Genomic DNA, 20,956 nt, shown 5'->3' with positions numbered 1-20,956 from the left:
GAAGTCCCAGGCTGGCCGGTGGGGCTTACTCCCGGGTAAGTGTGGCGAGCCCACTTCGCGTGCGCGGCTGCAGCTGGACGGGCTGCGGGGCGAGGGGCGCCACCAGCGCAGCGCAGCGCAGCGCAGCGCAGAGGATGCTCGGGACGCGCAGCGCAGCTCGCCGGCCCCTTCCCGGTCTCCCGGGAGACGCGGCGCTGCCCCCACCAGCCGGGGAGGCGCGATGGGCGGTGCAGCGAAGGGCTCTGCCCCGCCCCTCCCATTGGGCCCGCCGGCTGCCCCTCTGCGCCCCGCCCGCCCCATTGGCCGGGCGCAGCCGCCTCCTCTCCGGTCGCCCGAGCCGCCGCTCTCTTCCAGGCGCTGCAGCGCGGAGGGTCTGCGCTCCCCGTCCCCCACCGGCGGCCCTGCGCTTCTCGGGGTGCCCGTCGGCGGTAGGGGCGGCCTGGGCAGGAGCCCCCGGGAGGTTGGGAGCCAGCCACCCACCCCCAGGTGGCCCGGGGGGGGCCTCCCCAGCAGGGAGGAGGTGCTCGGGACCCGCAGGAGGGGGCGCCCTAGGCGGCAGCAGCCCCAAGGACTGCCCGTGCACCCCGGAGGGCCGGACCCAGGCAGGCCCCTGCAGGTGGGTGGCCTCCCAGGACTCCGGGGAGCAGGGCCAGGGCGGGCTGTGCAGGCAACCCCCCAGTCCTGAGGTGTCCCTAAACTGGGAGGTGGGTTCTTGGGGTCCAGGCTGGAGAGAAACACTCGGAGAAGCCCAGACAGCCTCCTAGGCAGGGTCCCAGAGGAGCATGCTCCGAGTGGAGAGAGGCATGCCAGGGGACCCAGGTGAACTCTCCAGAGCCTCCTAGAAGACCTGTGAAGGATCCCGGTTTGACCGCCTTCCTTTGGGGCCACAGTCTTGCCTAGAGCTGAAGCTGCCTGACTGATGCCTGACTGCTGCCGGGGAATATGATCCCAGAAGAGGACAGCCCCCCAGGAGGGGACGCTGAAGGAGATGGAGAGGGGGACAGTGGCTTCCCTCTCCTGCTACAACCCTCCGAGAGTGGCAGTGTGCGGAAGGTGAGGCCAGAGGAAGGCTTGGTGATGCCACTGTGGGGTGATAGAGTGCACAGGGGCCTGGCAGAACCACCTGCTTGAGGACAGGTAGGTGGGAAAGTCTGGAGTACTGTTATCAGCATGCTCTGTGTGTCCCTATTTGTGGCACTTCCTGTATATGCCTTGCGGGATCTATGGACTCCAGTAAGTGCAAGATTTTCCTAACAAATGGGGGAACAGCTGGTTGCATCCTAGTGAGGCTAATCAAATTAAGATTCTGGTCCAAATCCTGTAGTCACTCACATGGGAATAGATCCCCTTGGACTCCGGCACAGACTTCTGACATATGCATATGTTTGCCCTGTAAGTTTGCATTGAAAAACAGGCTTACCCTGCACATGCCCAATCTCATCTGATCTTGGAAGCTAAGCAGGGTCAGGCCTGGTTAGTACTTGGATGGGAGACCGCCTGGGAATACTGGGTGCTGTAGGCTTAGACCATGATCTCGGAAGCTAAGCAGGGTCAGGCCTGGTTAGTACTTGAATGGGAGACCGCCTGGGAATACCGGGTGCTGTAGGCTTATACCATAGTCTTTCGAGACTGAAGGTTGCCAACCAACCAAGTCTGCATTGCTCCTCCTGCTCCTTGTCTTAAGCATTATAAACTTAAACAGAAAACTATTACACAGGGTCATCTTTGGGTCCTTGCACCGTGCTCACATTGTTCTCCCCACTCCCATGCCTTTGCTTTGCTTAAATTTTTGCCCAATGTTGCATATATGCAACAGAGACCAAATGTGTACACCTGGGGGCAGGGCTAAAAATGGGTTAACATTCAGTCTAATTGAGAGTTTATTTTTCATGTTTGTATACCACCCTTCCTCCAAAGAGCTTAGAATGGTGTATAATTTCTTCCCTCCTTTTGACCTCCACTACCCTGTGAAGTAGGCAAGGCTGAGAGATAGCAACTGTCCCAAACTCACTTGAGAAACTTCATAGCTGAGCAGGGATTTGAACTTGGATCTTCACTACACCACTAGAGCCACTACATCATTCTGGGTCTCAGGACTTCAGGAACTCTGGGGAGCTGAATGCTTGCTGCTCACAACTTTGTGTTATTTGGGTTGATCTGAATCAAGGTATTGCCAGATTGTGATTTTTGTAAATTGTCAGTGTTTTGAACTACTTTTTTTGTGTTCCTAGCGCACCTACAGTGTGTTGCATGTAGAAAGAACATTGTAAAACCTTCTAAGAAGGGGCAGTTGACTTTAAGTTGTTAGACATGGATGTGGAGAGAAATTGAAGAAGCAGGGATGAGCTGCAGGTGAGTCAGGTAGCAGTGGAGAAGCAGAGGTAAGGGTTGACCTGCAAAAGCTCTCTTGGGGATGTGGCACAGGACATCTCTTTTGAGCCGGCTCTGTACTTTAAAGCAAAACCCCCAGCGCTTCTCTTTCCTGCCCTCTGATCTCTCTCCAGCTGGCTTGCACTCCTGTTTTCTGCTGGAGTTTTTTCTGCAGGCGGTGTGACGGCTGACTTTTTGGCAGCTCTTCGTGTCTGCTCATAACCATCAAGCCTAAAAGACATAGATGTAGATTGTCGGTCTGTGGCTGGCTAGTCTTTCTCAGAGGAAGCTTCTGGCTTGGCCAAACAAATACCTACAATCCACAACTGAGCTTCCGATGAGGCTAGATGTAGCTGATGCCCAATGGAAATGGTTGTGGCATACGTATCCTCATGTTCTGCTACACCTGTAAATGCTTTGCTGAATGCTTGCATTATGTTAAGCTGTTTCTGTCCAACATTGCATATACACAACAGGGATCAAATGTGTACACCTGTATGCTGGGCAGAAATGGGTTAAATCAGAAATGTACACAGCTTTTGGAAAGGGAGAGTCTGTTCTACTTTCTCCGAAGTTGTTGGTATGCCCCAGTGACTCATATTTTTGGCTAGTAACTTTTTGGGAACAAGAACATCAGAAGAGCCATGCTGGATCAGGTCAAAGACCCACGTCATCCAGTTTCCTGTAACTCACAGTGGCCCACCTGATGCCATGCAAGACACCTATATCCTGTTGCCAGTCTCTTGCATCTGGCACTCAGAGAGGCTACCTCTAAAACAAAAAGGTTGCACGTAATCATCATGACTTGTAACCTGTGGTGAGCCTTTCCTCCATAAATCTGTCCAGGCCCCTTGTAAAGGCATCTAGGCCAGGTGTCATCACCATATCCTGTGGCAAGGAGTTCTATGGATAAATTACTCAGTGGGTGAAGAAATATTTCCTTTTATTCAATATGGCATCCCACCTGTCAATTGTAGTGAACTTTACCTGGTTCTGGTATTGTATGAAAGTGAAAATAACTTACTTCTATTCACTTGGAATGAGTTTGCAATGGTGTATTAAATCACCATTCGTCCTTCTTCCCAAGTTCTCGCTGTCTTTATGCAGAAGTGATTTTGACATGTCTGTTTTTTCTGTGCCCAGCCCTACATCTCCAGAAGTTCTGATCTCATGTCACATGCTATATGGAGCCAAATCTGAATTTGCCTGAGTGTACATACAACAGAGAGATGCACCCAATCGCGACTCCTTGATGAATGCGGCTATATGACACACTTATTTGCAAACCACGGGTTTGTTTAGATTTTATTTATTAATTAAAATATTTACATTCCATTTTTCCATTTTATTGCTGGGACACCCAGGGCACTGGCTGACCTAGGCAAAATTTAAACTACTCCCACAGTATTTAAAACAAAATCAGATACGGCAACGGCAGATAAAATTATGTGTACAGCCAGCATAATAGGTCAAAGTACTAACAACTTGAGAACTGAACAGACTGAAGATCTGCCAGAATTTTCACTGGGCTCTGGACAGCCCAGATCACCTGAGGCAGGGGAGTTCCTTAACCTCATCTCTGCCAAGGAGAAAGTCCCCATGTCGCCACAAGTTTACCTCTGACAGAGGTGGGAAGATACGAGCACAATCATATGTGAGGGAGGAGTGGTCCTTGAGATATCTGGGTCCCAACCTGTTGTTGCCTTCATGCATTTTAGAAATATGCTTAAGACACCTTAAGCCAGGAGTCTCAGACTTGTTTCATACAGAGGGCCAAATAGAATTCATGATGCTCGCTGAGGACCAGAAGTGACATAATTAAGCAGGTAGTAATATCATTAAACAGATCATAACCAAAAATAAGCACTTTTTCTCACTTACGAACTCATTAGCAGCAAATGACAGAAGAGAAAATTTGCAAATCTCAATCATATTTCAAGATATGGGAAAGCCCAATTTTCATGTGGGCTGGCCTTTCAGCAGTAACACCTCAGTACTGCTCGGCAGCTGAGAGCCTGAGGGCTGGATAAAAAGCTTCTGCGGGCCACATCTGGCCCCCGGGCCTTATGTTTGACACTCCTGCCTTAAGCCACTTCTGCCCAATGTTGCATATACGCAACAGGGATCACCTGTGGGCTGGGCAGAAATGGGTTAAGTGCTCAATTCTAGGCATGTCTACTCAGAAATAAGCACCATTGTGTTCAGTGGAGCTTGCTCCTAAGAAAGTGTGTATAGCAGTGGTTCAAAACATTTTCGACTGGTTGCTCCTTTGACCTACTGGGCCATTGGCCATGGCTCCCCATTTGGGCTACAATCCTATACATTGTATAGGGCGACAGGTTTTTCTCAAGGACTCCTGGTTTGTTTCCGCGGCTCCCCAGGGAGTCACAGCTCACAGTTTGGGAAGCACTGGTGTGTAGGATTGCAGCCTAAGTGTACTCTTGAAACATGTGCAGAGGCACTTTGCACTTCACAATCAGATTCCACGTAGCAGGCCTGCAGTCTAGTCAAGGGTTTGACATGAGCTTGGAAAGCATAGAGACCATCTTCTGACAGTTCTGTGTTCATTTTATGTGGTTTTGATAAGGACTCAATTCTATTACTGACTATATGACAACAGTTATTTCTTGCAGATTGTTAAATATGTGCATATGGGTATGTACAGACACACCCACCCCAGGAAGTGCTCTAAATCAGAATAACATTTCAATATAAGTTCTATACCCCAGCATTTCCTTTAGAGCTCAATGTTCAAAGATTCTGCAAGTATCAGTAAATATGAATCTGCTCCTAACTTAAGGACATGTGAACTTTCGAAATTGTTCTATGTCATTAACCTGTTTGTTTGGTGACTGCTGAGGCATCTCCCAACAGGTTTGTGGCAAGATTTTCAGAAACTGGTTCCCTATTGACTCAAACAGGGATGGAAAAAAGGAAACTTCTCCAGTTCACGCAGCCCCAGGCGAACTGACTGGGTGCTTAGCAAGACACCAGTAGCAATAAATCCACAACCTGCCTAGACTTGCTATATGGCCTCTGCGCAGGTGACTGTCAGGTTCTATAGAAAATCTGTGTATTTATTTCAGCATCTCCCATAGCCAGGGAGACAGACCAGGGACAGACTGCACTTGCTCCCGGTGTGGAAGGGATTGTCACTCCCGGATTGGCCTTTTCAGCCACACTAGACGCTGTGCCAGAACCACCTTTCAGAGCGCGATACCAGAGTCTTTCGAGACTGAAGGTTGCCAATACAATAATTTCAGCATCTATTGATTTAATGCCACTGGTGTTGTTGGCCTTTTCATGAATAAGATAAGCCAAAAAATGGAGGTCCCTGCCCCAAAGAATTTAATCTAGATTTAAACTGGGGGGGGGGGGAGGACAGGAGAGAGGAGGAAACTGGGGTGGTGAGCAGTGCAGAGGGTGGAGGTCGGGAAGAGCCCAGGCAGCCAATGTTGCAAATGGGGTTCTGTAGACTTTCATTCGTGCTGTTTTTGCTTAGGACTGCTGGATTGAGTCAGAGTTTCATCAGTGCCACATACATGTTGATGTCACCCTCATATACCACCTTAGTACTTCTGGAATAACCACCTCCACAAGGTTATGTAGCTCAGAGACTCATGGATTAGAATCTCACGCTTCATGTGTTCATGGAAAGGATGAAAACAATTCATCAGTTTAAATTACAGAAGCCAACACACATTTTGTTTCCTTAAACATTACACCAATTCGTGGGTATATTTGGGGTGCTGATTCCAAAAATGGCATCTGTTTTGCCCTATCACGTCTAGTTTTGGAGGCACGGCATAGCCTCTTTAGTGAATGGTTCAAGCAGCTTCCTCATGGGGAAGCCTACACCATGGCTTCCTCATGAGGAAGCTGCTTGAACCATTCACTAAAGAGGCTATGCCATGTCTCCAAAACTAGACGTGATATGGCAAAACGGATGCCATTTTTGGAATTGACACCCCAAATTCATATCAAACCACCATAAAGTTTGGGAAAAACTTTTCTGACCCTCAATTTTGTAGGCCTGTGTTATTGGACATTTTTAGGATGGCAACATAGTTGGTGGATCTGGGTAATGAATCCACATTAAGTGAGTTAAAAGTGTGAATTTTGAAATCTTTACCTGTGCTTGGCAAGATTCAATAATGCACCTCCAGGGAGTTCTGCATTTCTAACCATTCTTATTGCTTTTAAAGCATTGGGGGTTCAGATTGCGTTTGGAGATCCACAGTTGGGCTTCACCCCCGTGTATGATAGATTTGTGCCTCTTTTATTTTCTTTTGCTGTTTATTTTTGTTTTTAAAGGGGTGGGGAGAAAAAGGGAGCGGCTGCAGAAGGAAGAAGAGGAAAGAGAATGGAGAAAAGACAGACCTATATGATCAAACATAACATTTTTGAGTGGGGTCGGAGGTGGGTTCTGCATCTGAAGAGGCTGAAGCCCACTGCCGAGGTCTTCACAAGCCTCTCTTGCTTTCTGTTGGAGGAGAAGTGCCTTCCCCATGTGATGTTGAAGCTTTGTATGCTCAGAGTTCAAGCTCTAATGGGAATTGTAGTATCGGGTGCTAGTGTGTTTTTAAGAGCGAGATCGATGTCAAGACTTGAAAGAGGGTTACGTTGGATTGAAAGGGCTTCTGAGCAGCCAGCTGAATGCATTGTGGTGAGGATCAGGTTGCTATGGTGACTCTGACAAGTGGAATGGAGCACTGGAGATAGGGCCATGACTGTTATCTCCCCACTGCCATTTGGTCACTGGGGCCAAACTGCATCTGTTTCCTGTGGCTGGTTCTTAGCCTGGCTTTCTGCCCTGCGTTTCGGACATGTTGCTTGTTTGCCTGCCACAAAGGCTCTTGTTTTTCATGCTGTACTGGACAAGCTGGCTTCGGTCTCTGGGTTTTTTGTTCTTAAGCTCAGGGACACTGGCTGCCAGAGGAGACGTGATGTGCAGCCTGCTTCCCAAGTTCTGTGTGGAAATGATCTCTGCTCATGCAACAGATCCGTCTGCATGTGTCGTATAATGTTGGAGTGGCGCTAACAAGCCGACACCACCTGAGTTTTCTGACAGGCTGAGCTGATGTCATGTCTGGGAAGATTTCCCATTTGTTTTTCTGTGTGTCGATGCCTGTCTGCTGTGGGCACTCATGGAAGACAGAAGTGACTAGTTCCATTATTATTCTTACACTGTTGCAACAGAGGAGACCTGACTGAACACCCCTGACCTGACAAGCTTATGCTCTAAAATGCAGCATAGAAAATCAAGCGTCATGCTTGGTATTTAACTGCTTGCATGACCCAGTGATGGTCTGGGGAAAGGCGACAAATCCTTTTAGCAGAGCCAGTCCCTTGAGGCATGCAGCTCCCTGTTTATCCCAGCATCACTGACTACTGGATCATTTCTGGCCTGGTTATGACAGTATCACCAGTGGCTGGGGGGCCAGGATATGTGCTTGTACAGTTCCACTGAGATCAGCAGGAGAGGTTATTTGATATGTCTGGCCATCATCTGCGGTGCTCTTGGTGCAAACAGAAAAAGGGCCTTCTGCATTGCAGCACCAAGAACGTGAAACTTCTGCCCCCTCTTTATTAGCCTTCCCCACCAGTTCAAATTTTTCCCAGTTCCAGAGGCTTTTCGCTGACCTTCTGTTTATGAACATATCTGAAGCTACCTGTTGGCCAGTCTAGCCTGGCATTTTCTCCTCTGAGGGCAGTGGCTCTCCTGGGTGTTGGGGAGCAGATAAGAGAACAGACTGCCTGAAACTTTGCCATTGGAGATTTTGGGATGAAACCCGAGACCTTCTGCATGCAAATCCATGGACTGGGTCACTGAGCAGTGGCTTCTCCCAAATTTCTGCACCTTCTGTTCTGAACAGAGTTGTTTGAGTTTTTTTTATTTTGCAAATTTGCTGCTGCTTTTCTCTTGTTCATAGTTTGTTGTTTGTTTCGAATGTGTTTTTATGCTGGCTTATGTTTAAACTCTGCTCTGAGTTTAGATAAAGAATAAACTTGAAGGAAGCAGTTGACACAGTTGTGTGTAGGTCAAGAAAATTATACCATAATTTTGCTGGAAAACCAGACAGATCTATTTCATGTCACACAAATGGCTTCTTTCTTTCTTTCTTTCTTTCTTTCTTTCTTTCTTTCTTTCTTTCTTTCTTTCTTTCTTTCTTTCTTTCTCTCTCTCTCTCTCTCTCTCTCTCTCTCTCTCTCTCTCTCTCTCTCTCCTCCCTCCCTCCCTCCCTCCCTCCCTCCTGTGGAGCATTGGAAAATAATATTATTTGGCTTGTTTCATTTGAGCCCATGGCGGCTTCACATCTGCTTTATAGGCCAATCTGTAATCCTGCTTTGTCAGAGATAATAAATTTCAGGGTTCAGTGCAGCTCTTATCACTTAATGGCTGTCTGTACGGCCTTGCACATTTTCAGGGTTGCAAGGCCTATCCAGATATAGCAACATGCTCTGATTGTGGTTTGATATCCTGCCTTGTTAACTAGCTGTGGTTTGAATAAACCACAGTTCCCCATATTTGGACAAAATGGGAAACTGAGGTTTTGTTGACAAACCACAAATGGAAACATCTGATTGCATGCAGAGGAGAGGAGATGGGGCAGATGAGACAAACCATGGTTTGTTGTAATACATGAACTACCTGTGCTCATCAATAAAGGCAAAAACCAGACAGGTGTCCCTATATAATAGTTCAGAGAGATGACAGCAATCCATCATGACTATGGTGCATGGAGAGGCTGAAGGATAGTAAAAGTTATCACTTTCCAAACTGTATGTAGTTACTCATTAATTCTTGAAAAAAAATTATTTAATTTACAGCACAATCCTATCCTGCCCCTGGGCTACCCTCTCCCCATATTCACATGCACAGACATGTGCTGGCCCAGTGGAGCCGGGGCAGCACTGGGGTAGCTTCAGTTTGTGCCAGCACAGGGAGTGGGAGAAGGCGGAGGGAGGAAGGGAGGAACGGAAGCAAGGAGCAGGCGTTTCTGGGTGGGGAGAGGGCAGCCCAGGGGCGAATCAGGTCCAGCAGGGGGGTCCAGCCATGGTGATGCAGGCTGAATCCTAACCCCTGTCCCCGACCCGAACGGCATTACTTGGGCTGTTTGGATTTGCATCTCCAAAATTGTGGGCGCAGATCCGAGTCACCACATAGGGCTGCCACATAGGGTTGCTCAGGGTAAGGGGGCAGAAATCCCCTTACTCCAAGTTGTGCCCTGGGCCGCCCCAAACCTGCACTGGATACAGTTCAGACCAGTCGACCTGCCTGTTCCAGCACAGGTTAGGATTACACTCTTAGTAACTCTGATGCAGCAAATGTCTGTATAATGTTTAGAGCTGGTTGAATATGATATATCCTGTTCTATCTCTGTTCCTTTTGTTCTTTTGAAATTCTGTGGTATGGCGTACACCTCCATTTTACTCCCGCTGCCCAGAATGGATCCAAAGGGAAGGGAGAGGGGCCACTGGCACAGCACATTCAGGCACCTGCAAAACTTAGTGCTTTGCACCCCTTCTATCTATGCTGTTGTCTTGGCCCAGAGGAGGGAACTTGTAACTCATTAAATGTCACTGTCTAAGTAAGAGGTGTGTGCAGGATGATAGTCACATTGAGGAAAGCAGCAAAGAACACTTCTAAGCTTCTGTGGCGGCTGACCACTGATGTTCCTAATTAGCAATAATGGAGCATGTTGAGCAAACCTGGCAGCACAAGTCCCCTCCATGCTTGTAAAAGGGCAAACAGGCTGAAGGAGTCACCTGGACTTGTTCCTAAGGCTGCAGCCTTTAATCAGTCCATCAGTTACATTGTATTTGTATTGGCAACCTTCAGTCTCGAAAGACTATGGTATCGCGCTCTGAAAGGTGGTTCTGGCACAGCGTCTAGTGTGGCTGAAAAGGCCAATCCGGGAGTGACAATCCCTTCCACACCGGGAGCAAGTGCAGTCTGTCCCTGGTCTGTCTCCCTGGCTATGGGCCTTCCTTCTTTGCCTCTTAGCCTCAGACTGTTGGCAAAGTGTCTCTTCAAAATCAGTTACATTAAATGATTTAAAAAATTGTGATCAACTAAAAAGATGCCACAATTTATTGAGGAGCAGACTTTTGAAATAAAGAGTATGCTGTTTGTAGACAAAGTGTACCAGTTGCAAAAAGTGTACCAGTGTAAAAAATTGCAGTTGGTTAGCATCATCATAAGAGATGTATCCCCCCCCCACTGCATTAATATTCATATAGGGGAATGGCTCTTCTAAGATGCAGCAGCTTTGTAGCAGCTCGGCACCAACTGAGAAGAGGCATCCCCCCATCATGTTGGACAAGTTTCTGGAGGAAAAATCCATTATGGGTTACAAGCCATGATGTGTATGTGCAACCTCCTGATTTGAGAAATGGGCTATGTCAGAATGCCAGATGCAAGGGAGGGCACCAGGTTGAGGTCTCTTGTTATCTGGTGTGCTCCCTGGGGCATTTGGTGGGCCGCTGTGAGATACAGGAAGCTGGACTAGATGGGCCTATGGCCTGATCCAGTGGGGCTGTTCTGATGTTCTTATGTTCTTAAGAGACACCTCAGGGGGAAATGATTGAGACATACAAAATTATGCAGGGGATGGACAGAGTGGATAGGGAGATGCTCTTTACACTCTCACATAATAGCAGAACCAGGGGACATCCACTAAAATTGAGTGTTGGGCAGGTTAGGACAGACAAAAGAAAATATTTCTTTACTCAGCGTGTGGTCGGTCTGTGGAACTCCTTGCCACAGGATGTGGTGCTGGCGTCTAGCCTAGACGCCTTTAAAAGGGGATTGGACAAGTTTCTGGAGGAAAAATCCATTACGGGGTACAAGCCATGATGTGTATGCGCAACCTCCTGATTTTTGAAATGGGTTATGTCAGAATGCCAGATGCAAGGGCGGGCAGCAGGATGAGGTCTCTTGTTATCTGGTGTGCTCCCTGGGGCATTTGGTGGGCTGCTGTGAGATACAGGAAGCTGGACTAGATGGGCCTATGACCTGATCCAGTGGGGCTGTTCTTATGTTCTTATGGTATCCCCCCATCATGTTCTCTCACAACTTGGAATGTCTCTTCTCACACAATCTCTGTCATGATACACTTGAGCATTCTCTAGTCTAAACAGAGGGAAGGTATGTTTTTTATTTCAGGAATATTGTCTGTACCCTCTGCAAATACGTGGTAGCTGCATCAACCTAGCAGTTGGCTAAAAGTCATACAACTAATATTGTCACTAAAATTGATTTAAATTGGGCTACCATTATTTGTAGTGTTTTCTAGTTATTTCCCAAGGCAGGCTAAAATACAGTATTTCCCTGTGGGGAGCTCAGGGGCCACTTTCTCCCCTAGAACTTATACAGCTGCCTTGCATAGTCCGTTGGCTCATCTAAGCCAGGATTGACTTATCTGCCTGGCATAGGTTCTCCAGTTTCTCGGATACAGAGGGGTTGTTCCTACTGGAGATCCGTTTTAGCCTCTGGTGTCTCCAAGTGGGGCTGCAAAAACCCCTTGTGAATCCGACAGCCAGCTGGTGTAGGCAGCATCCGAGCCAGATGGATCAGGGGAATCTGACAGCCTCACGTGTCTAAGGCAGTGGTTCTTACATATTTGGCACCGGGACCCACTTTTTGGAATGAGAATCTGTCAGGACCCACCAGAAGTGATGTCATGACTAGAAGTGACATCATCAGGCAGGAAAATTTTTGACAATCGTAGGCAGCCGTCCTTCCCATGCTTACCCAGGAGTAAGTCCCATTTACAATCATTGTTAAAAGTATTTATATAGTAGCCTGTTAAAAGTACAGGTCTGTAACATTTCCACAGATGCAGTCACATACCATGGCAGCATCAAGCCTAGTACAGTGATGCCTCGTAAGACGAATGCCTTGCGCAACAAAAAACTCGCAAGACAAAAGCGTTTTGCAATTTTTTTGGTGACTCGCAAGATGAATTTTTCTATGGCCGTGCTTCGCAAGACGAATTTTTTTGCATTTTTTTTTTGTTTTGGTTTGTTTTAAATCGCGCTTCGCAAGACGAAATTTTCGCAAGACGAAATGACTCGCGGAACGCATTAATTTCGTCTTGCGAGGCATCACTGTATATTAAAAACAAAACATTGAAATGAATGGGACTCACCTGAAATGGCCTCACGATCCACCTAGTGGGTCCTGACCCACAGTTTGAGAAACACTGGTCTTAGGGGATTTGCCAGGGGTCTGAACCCGCTCCCTTGAACACGCACCCCTCCCCGCTGCACTTGCTCTTCCCCTGCTTTCAGAGTAGTGAGCCTTGGGTTTGTTTTTAATCAAACAAGTGAGCCAAGCCACACACTGTAGAGGAATGCAATCCCCCTCCCCATTCTTGACTCACTAAATAGTCTGGGGGCGGCTGGAGAGGGGGAAGTTTCTTCTTTAGCCCAAAGGCATTCAGGCTTGCTTTCAGAGCCTGTGTTGCTAATGTCAGGGGGCAAACCCTTTGTGCTTGCTTATGGAAAGTGGGCCTCATTTTGGTATCATTCCGGGGCACTCTTGGTCTCTGACGCACCCACCACTCTCAAAAGACCCTTTATCTGGATCCCTGGGAATCCTGAGAACCTTGTTTCATTATTTACCGGAATTGTTCACTGCACAATGAGAACTTTTTTCCGTATGGCTAGAGCTTTTGTTGCACATCTTGAGATGCTGAACCACTTCCCTTTGTGGGAGATACTTAGATTAAATAAATCTGCATCTTCTCTCTGCCCCCCCCCCCCGAAAAAAGAGTATGTGCTAAACTTAGGCTGAACCTCATGCATGTATTCTTGACATAATGGTCCATTGCTTTCAATGACAGTTAGTTCTGAGTAAATCATGCACAGGATTGCAGCCTTGGACTTGAAACAGTCCTTTTTTGGAGAGACATAATGCATCTATGCAGATTTGTCCTACTGTAACCCCTGGTTGCATAGGTTTGAAAGGTTTTTCAAACTGTTACACAGCCTGCCAAACCTGTTTAACAGCTGCAGAAATGCAGTGAGTATATCTACACTGAGCATGGTGATTCCACTTCAAACCTCCTTCAGCTCTCTGAAAAAAGCCCTGTTATCTGCCTCCAACAATTTATTAGGCCAGTGGTACTCAAACTTTTCCGGCCAGTGGCTCCCTTGACCCCCGTGGCTGTTGGCCATGATTCCCCATCATGTTCCTGAGGGCTGGAAGTGACATCATTAAACAGGAAGTGGCCAGAAATATTAACTATAGTAATATTAATTATATTAATCGTTGTTGGCATCCTTCAGTCTCAGAAGACCATGGTGTCACGCTCTGAATGGTGATTCTGGAACAGAGTGTCCTCTCCAGTGCGCGAAGCCTGGGTAAAGTAGGTATGGAGGATAGGCTGTTACCCATGCAGCAAATCCCCCCTCTCCACGTCGCTGAAATGGTCCAATGGAAAGGCAGAAGCCAATACGGTTGGTTCCAGCGACGTCGCAGGAGTTGCCAGAACGTGACTGTGTTCAGCCATGAACTGCCTCAGGGACTCCGGCTCAGGATTTTGCCTCGAGGTTGACTCCTGAAGCCTTTTCCTTAACTGGATGTAGCCACAAGGCAGTGGAGGTTTGGGATCAGAGTTTTCCTTCTCTCAGATGAGCTGCCTTCCCAGGCTGACGAGTCCCATCTACCCGTGGCTGTTTAGTCACCTCTTACGACAAGTACAGCCAAGATATTAATCATATCATTAATTAAATGCAGATCTTAAAAATATATTATTAATACACAGTAATATACATGCTTTATAAATAATCAGCTGCTGATCACTGTTGGAGTCAGGTTGCTGGAGTAGGTAGATTTTGTCTGGTCCAAGAGGACTCATTTTTTAAAACTTTGTAAGCCTACCAATTGAATTGTTTTAGCAAATGAACTTTGTGAACAACGTTACACACACACACCCCTGTGGATCCCAATCCAACTAGCCATTTCTCCCATTCTCCTTGGATAGGATTGAACCCTTTATTAATTTAATGAAATTAAATTTTTCCAGCAGCTGGTGGGGAAAATAAAAATAGACCATGAAAATATATCAGAGCTGATAAGGGTCTGATTAGGAAGCTGATTTGTCTCCTATACCAGGAGATGCACAGCTCAAGCCTATGCAATTCTACTCATAAGTAAGTCCCATTAGAGTCAATGGGACTCCCAGGCAAGTGTGGATAGGATTGGGCTGGCAATTGCTTCATCAATGGCTGATAAGTATTCCCTTCAAATAGCAAGATTCATCACTTTAAAAATACAGCCTCTCCTCTTCAGTCAAACCACAAGATTAAGAAATCACTTTCAAAACAGTCCCCTTTTTCTGCTCCTGGCCAAGTAAAGCGTGTGCTTCTCTCTTCCCCCCCCCTTTTGCCAACTGCATGGAACCAACTTTAAGACCCCTGGTGACTGGTAAAATAGGAAGCGTTTTATTTGGGGAGGGGGAGGAAAGCGGGAAGGTTTGGAGATCGAAAGGGGGGAGTGGAAGAAGGAGGGGTTGAAAAGAGAGATTTCACTTTGATGAGAATCGATCCCAGGCTGGGAACTAGGAACCAACCAGACAAGGTTCAGCGAGGGTTCAGGACTGCAAGCTGAGCATGCTCGGAAGAGGGCGGGGCGGCAGCAGCCACTCTCGCAGCTGAGCAACTCACATTTCTTCTGCTTTAAAAAAAAAAGCACAGACCACGGGCAGAAGATGGTCTCCTGCCCAGGGGTGTGACTGTATCGCTTTGAGAGGACATCCCGCGCCTCCCCTTTGAGTTCCTGGCGCCTCCCTAACAAGAATAGGGCTCTTGGAGAAGCATGGAAAGCCAGTGGAGGGCTCAGGTGGGTGGGTTGGTCCAAAGATGGCAGAGTGGCTAGAAGGAAATCCAAAAACCAAACTCTTTTTAAGTTTGTGGCTTGCTGGGTACTTTCCATATCCTGAGCATTCTTGGTAGTCCAGGATCTTGGTCCTTGCGTCCATTCCTAGCCAGGCAGGTGGGTGACCTCTGGCAAATTGTCAGTGGACCAAGGTAAATATGCAAAGGGGGGAGGGAGCCCTTTACCCAGTGGTTTAGCTAGAGGGGTGCAAAGTGCTATGTTTTGCAGGGAGCCTCACAGCAGCATGCAAGTGGTCCCTCCCCGTTGTGCTTCCCCTGCTGGAATGGCTCCGAAGGGGAGGGGCTGCTTGCTCGCTGCAGTGAGGCTTCCTGCAAAACTTAGTGCTTTGCACCCCCTCTAGCTACACCACTGCCTTTATCTTTCCTCCTGGTGACCTTAATTCACATTTCTAGAAGGTGATGGGAGTGGCAGGATTTGGTTCACTCTGGGGAAATCTGGGGCTTGAAATCCTAATAACAACCAGGATCGTGTGGATTCTGTGTAGAATTTTACAATAAGAGCAGGATATAAACGGCAAGGGAGTCTTGATGGTGGATGGGCATTGCCTGATGGAATTCCCTAAGTGAAACTGTTTTAAAACTGGGTCTCTTCTCTGGCAGGGCTGCGACCCCCTGGCACAGACACAGCGCAGCAAGCTACAGCACCGCCGGGCACGAATTAACCAGCAGATCAACAAGGAGATGAGGATGCGAGCTGGAGCAGAAAACCTCTTCCGGTGAGTTGCAGTCCGTTGGTATGTTCATGATGAAGTTTCTCTACAGGACCACGAGGGCTGGTTGCTTTGCTCCTTCCCTTCTCTTACACTGGGATTCTCAGGAAGCTGCTGTATGGTGGGACGTTGCTCCAAAAGTCCCATTCAGTGTCCCAATTGAATTAATTTACAGTGCCATCCCGTGCACATTCACTCAGAAGTAATTCCCCTTGTATTCACTGGGGCTACTTTCAGTTAAATGTATATATAGTTTTTAGTCAACTAAGGGCCCAGTCCTATCCACTTTCCAGCACTGGTGTCGCTCCAAGGTAAGGGAACAAGCATTCCCTTACCTTCAAGAGGCCTCCATGACTGTCCCCCCACTCGGTGGCGTAGCCAGAGGGGGGGCAGCGCAGCTATTGTGGCAGGGAGGCTCAGTGCGACGGGCGAGTGGAACCGTATGGCTCCGTTTTCCTCCCCCCACTGGGAATGGCTCCAAAGGGAGGGGCCGCTTGCCTGCCGCACTGAGCCTCCCTGCCACAATGGTTGGTCCACCCCCCTTCAGCGACATCACTGCCCCCACAGCAAGATGCAGTGCACACCCTTTTGGCATGGCTGCATTGGGGCTGGATTGTTGGATAGAATTGGACCCTAAAAGTGATACTATGAAACTGGAAAATACGCAGGAGAGGACAACTACAGTGATCTGGGGCTGTTGGAGAACCTGGTCTGTGAGGAAAGGCGAAAGCTTTGGGGCTCTTGACTCAAGTGAAAAGCAGCTGGGGTGGGGGGCAGACCTGCTGGATGCCTGGTGTGGAGCATGTGGGTAGAAAGATGTTGGTCTCCCTCTCTTACAGTACTAGGACTTCCAGACTGTATTTTTGTATTGTATTGGCAACCTTCAGTCTCGAAAGACTGTAATGCGCTCTAAAAAGGGCTGCCTTTGAAAACAGCAGCCTCTCTCTGAGTAAGTGGCAGCTGTGCTGGCTGTAAGTTCATTTCCGAATCTATATCTCTGTGCCATGCTGACATTTAAAGCTCTAAATTTATTTAATGCACTATTTATATACCACCTTTCTCAATAGACCCAAGGCGGTTTACTTAGGCAGGCTGAACATAAATCCATTTTTCAATGAGATTTTTGCAGATGAGATTTCTGTCTCATAGAACCACCATTTCTCCAGGTCTTTCCCCTTCATAGTGCAGTCGTCATCCTGACTGCCAGCGTTTGCACTTTCCAAGTCTCTCCCAGGCAGCTGCAAACCAATCTTCAGGCTGGCTTCTCAAGGACATTATCTTTTACTAGCTGACTCCTTCACACTTCTCCGCACAGAGAGTGGCCTTGGTTTCCCATCCAAGCAACCGACCCCACTTAGCTTTTGCAGGCAAGACAACAGCTCAGCCTCCAGGCCACACCTCCGGTCCTGATTATTTCTGGGAGTTTCTCTTGCCATATGAACCCTCTTCCCCAACATTTTAGATTTGCAGAGGTGGCCCTGCTTCAGCCCCTGTAAGGGGCATGGTCCTCTCTGAGCCAGCCCCAATTCTCTGAAATCCTATGCCAAGAAAGGTTTGTGCTGCTTCTTCTGAGATGGTGGCTGTTCATTTTTTGAGCATCTTTGATTTTTGTTGCTGCCTGCCCTTGCTGGGTTTGCGATGCTAATTCATATGCTGATTTTATTGATGTTGGTTTGATTTGTCTCTCTTACTGGTTGTTTATAATGGTTTTCATCTGCAGATCACTATGAGATGTTGTGATTTAGCAGTATAAATCATACTGAATGCTCAATACAAAATCATATACCATAAAGAATACTCAAGTACAGAAATAAACTTGATCCCTTTACTAGGCGCCAGTTGCGTGTCAGTTTGAGTTGCAGCTGGGCAAATGCAGAATTTTCCAGACCATCTTCCATGGCTTTGCTTGTCTCCAGGCATTGAAACCTGCCAGACTTGCAGGGAAGTGGCTGAGAGTGACATTTTGAAAACTGGAACTCTGTTGCAAGGGGGGCATCCTTCTCTCGCTCTCTCCCCTCGCCCTTTCTGAAGTGAGCAATTAAAAATCAGCTGAGTGTGTAAATGTGAGAGGGAGGAGTGGAGGCAGTTAATCCGCCGTCTCATTAAAATGTGAAAGAATGCAGGGGAGCTTCTGAGCGATTGCAGTGAAGTAATTGAGAAGCAAAATTGTGGATGTGTTCATGGGAGTAGAAACAAACCTCCTGGGTGACTGAGATGCAGGGACCCTCCCAAAATCTGTCTGCATCAGAGGCCATGTGGCTGCACCCCACCATAAAAGATATTATCAGATATATGGATAGAGACCACCCAGCTGCTTTTCCTGCTAAGATGACTGAAGCCAGCCCTCCTGAATAGCAGATGAGGTGGCCAGCCTGTGCCTGGGATGTGCCACTTCAGGGTGCAGTTGGGGGGTTGAGGTGACTTGATGCTGCTCCATGGAGAGATGTTCCCTTCATGTAGAAAACTAGTATATCAGGGGAAAGGTTTCTTGCCTAGCGTTTTCCCTGACATGCTAGTTTTCTGTGTGGCCGGTGAGGTAAAGTATGACTGTAGTATCATATCAGCCCCCATCTGCAGCCCAAAATGGAACAGCCCAGACAGATGTTTGCTCCTTGGGGCCCAACTCTATTGACCTGCTGCATTGCCAGAACTTGCATTTTTGTGGCACAGCATGGTTTTTGGGTGTCACAAAAGATGATACATAGAGCTCAGCCTACCAAGAAACCTTGGAACCAGTAAATCAACATGGGAGATGGGCTGGAGGTGGAGCTGGGTGGATCAGGACAGGGAAGGGGTGGTTTCAGCTGAACCTGTGCCATTGGTATCCTGTCCCCATTCCTGGCCTCAACCTGCCTGCCTGGAACCAGCAATTTATTTTATTTATTTATTTTTTGATTTTTTGATTTGATTGGTTTGTTTTGTATTCCACCTTTCTCCCCAAAGGGCACCCAAGGCTAACAATCAAATTAAACAACCAAGTTAACAATCAAGTTAAACAACCAAGGGCTAACAATCAAGTTAAAATACAAGGAAACAAGGAAACAGATAAACATTAAAAATACAAAACACTTAAAAACAGATAAAATACATAGCAGTTTAAAAGCACGCAGTAAAAGACATAACTTATAAATTTATAAAAACAGGCCTTATAGTGCCCCAAAGGCTTTCCTGAATAAGATTTCTGGCACAGGTCTGAGTAAACCTGTTCAGGCAGTGAAGACTTACCCCTGAGCAAGAGAACAAATATTCCCTTGCCTGGAGGAGACCTCCAGAACTGCCCCCCTCCTGCTGGATGCGGCATATGCTCAAGTGGCATGGCTGCATCAGCGGAAGGGGGTTTAGCTAGAGTGGGCTGTTCATCTGCTGTTTGTGAGAACAAGTCAGTATGCATCTATCTCAACCAGTGGTTCTCAAACATTTTAGCACCGGGACCCACTTTTTAGTGATGTCATTAACTTGGAAATGATGTCATAGCCAGGAGTGACATCAACAAACAAAAATTTAGCACCGCCTGTACAGCAAAATCAAATCAATGAATCAAGTAAATTAAAAGTCTACAATAAGTATAAGTTTAGAAATGTATTTGAAATGAAGAACCCTCCTACCCTCCCAAGCAGTGGCTGATCAATTTTAAAAAAATTCCCCAAATATTCCAAAGGCTGCAATCCTGTCCACACTTAGGACCCAATCCTATCCAACTTTCCAACACCAGTGCAACCGCAATGCAACTCCAAGGTAAGGGAACAAATGTTCCTGTACCTTGAGGAGGCCTCTATGAATGCCTCCCCACCCCAGGATGCAGTGCACATCCTGGCGCTGGAAAATTGGATAGGATTGGGCCCTTACTCAGGAGTAAACCCCATTGACTATCATTGTTAAAAGCATGTACATAATAGCCTGTTTAAAGTACAGATCAGCAACAAAGTCCCCAAATGCAGTCACCTTCAAGTCAAATATACTAAAAATATATTTTTATTGTTGTATTTTTAAATTGTTTGTTAGCCGCCTTGTGTGCCCGTTGGGCAAAAAGGCGGGGTACAAATTAATAAATAATAATAAATAATGATAATAAAAATGAAATACACATTGAAATGAATGGGGACCCACCTGAAATTGGCTCGCAACCCATCTAGTGGGTCCCAACCCATAGTTTGAGAAACGGTGATCTAAACAGAAGCAAGTGCCTTTTATGGTTCTTTGATTTTCAGCAGTGGAAATTCCACCACTTCCCTGTGCACTTTTGTTCTTTCTCCACCCTTTAGTATACCCACAGGCCTTTCTGCAGGACCAGCTCCTGAGAAGGTGTACAGTTAAAATCCATAGAAAATACATGAAAAGTCAGCATACAATCGGTAGAAAAGTCGCAGAAGTGGCAGGCATGAAATCCGGCAGAGCCAGAAAAACCGCAGAGAGCCGTGCGTGGGCCTGCCTGGGCAGACAAAGAAATGGGTTTGTCTGGCACTGACAAGAGGGTGCCAGGCAAGCTCCCCTGGAGCAGCCTTTTGCGGGCAGAGTATCGTCACTGAGAACAGATGTCACCAGAAAGAGCCGCCAATGTATGCGCAGAGTTGCCTCTTCGTGTTGCCTCTTCAGCCACTGAGGCCTTCAACAGACTGTGCACTTATTGAGATGGGGGGAAAGTATGAAGCCCTAGAGCTGTAAAGTAGCAGCAGCAGCAACGGAAGTGCTCTGTTGGGGTGCCAAGACATGCCCTTACCCAGGATGACCCCTTGGTGCCATTGCTGCTGACCTCCTGACAGCTCTTGAAGAAGGAGCTGTCCCTGCTGATTCTGCCCTGCTTCTGTGCTTGTGTAAGCCTGTGGCCCTTCTGACAAGCAGAGACATAAGAGCAAACACGTAGGTCATATCCAGTTGCTCACCAGCACTTGGTTCTCATGTCCCGTCCAGGGCAACTGACTACCTGTACAGAGAGGAGCAGGATCCGGTCTCTGCATGTTCAGCTGAATGTT

The 20,956-nt window shown here is 47.4% G+C and overlaps 1 protein-coding gene and 1 pseudogene across 1 annotated transcript in view; both read left to right on the top strand.

Annotated features, from left to right (window-relative positions):
• Window positions 1-348: 348 nt before the first annotated feature.
• The window catches only part of RHPN1 (rhophilin Rho GTPase binding protein 1), a 42,120-nt gene continuing 21,512 nt past the window's right edge, over window positions 349-20,956 (top strand). The window contains exons 1-2 of the mRNA XM_066626499.1: window positions 349-1,053; window positions 15,877-15,992. Coding sequence (XP_066482596.1) covers window positions 943-1,053; window positions 15,877-15,992 — 227 coding nt within the window. The 5' untranslated portion in view covers window positions 349-942. The remainder of the gene's footprint in view (window positions 1,054-15,876; window positions 15,993-20,956) is intronic.
• On the top strand, window positions 1,407-1,522 carry LOC136649982 (5S ribosomal RNA; annotated as a pseudogene).

This window comes from Tiliqua scincoides, chromosome 4 (assembly GCF_035046505.1).
Source record: "Tiliqua scincoides isolate rTilSci1 chromosome 4, rTilSci1.hap2, whole genome shotgun sequence".
Lineage (NCBI taxonomy): Eukaryota > Metazoa > Chordata > Lepidosauria > Squamata > Scincidae > Tiliqua > Tiliqua scincoides.
The sequence above is the reverse complement of the archived record's forward strand: the minus strand, read 5'-3'. Positions and strand labels throughout refer to the sequence as shown.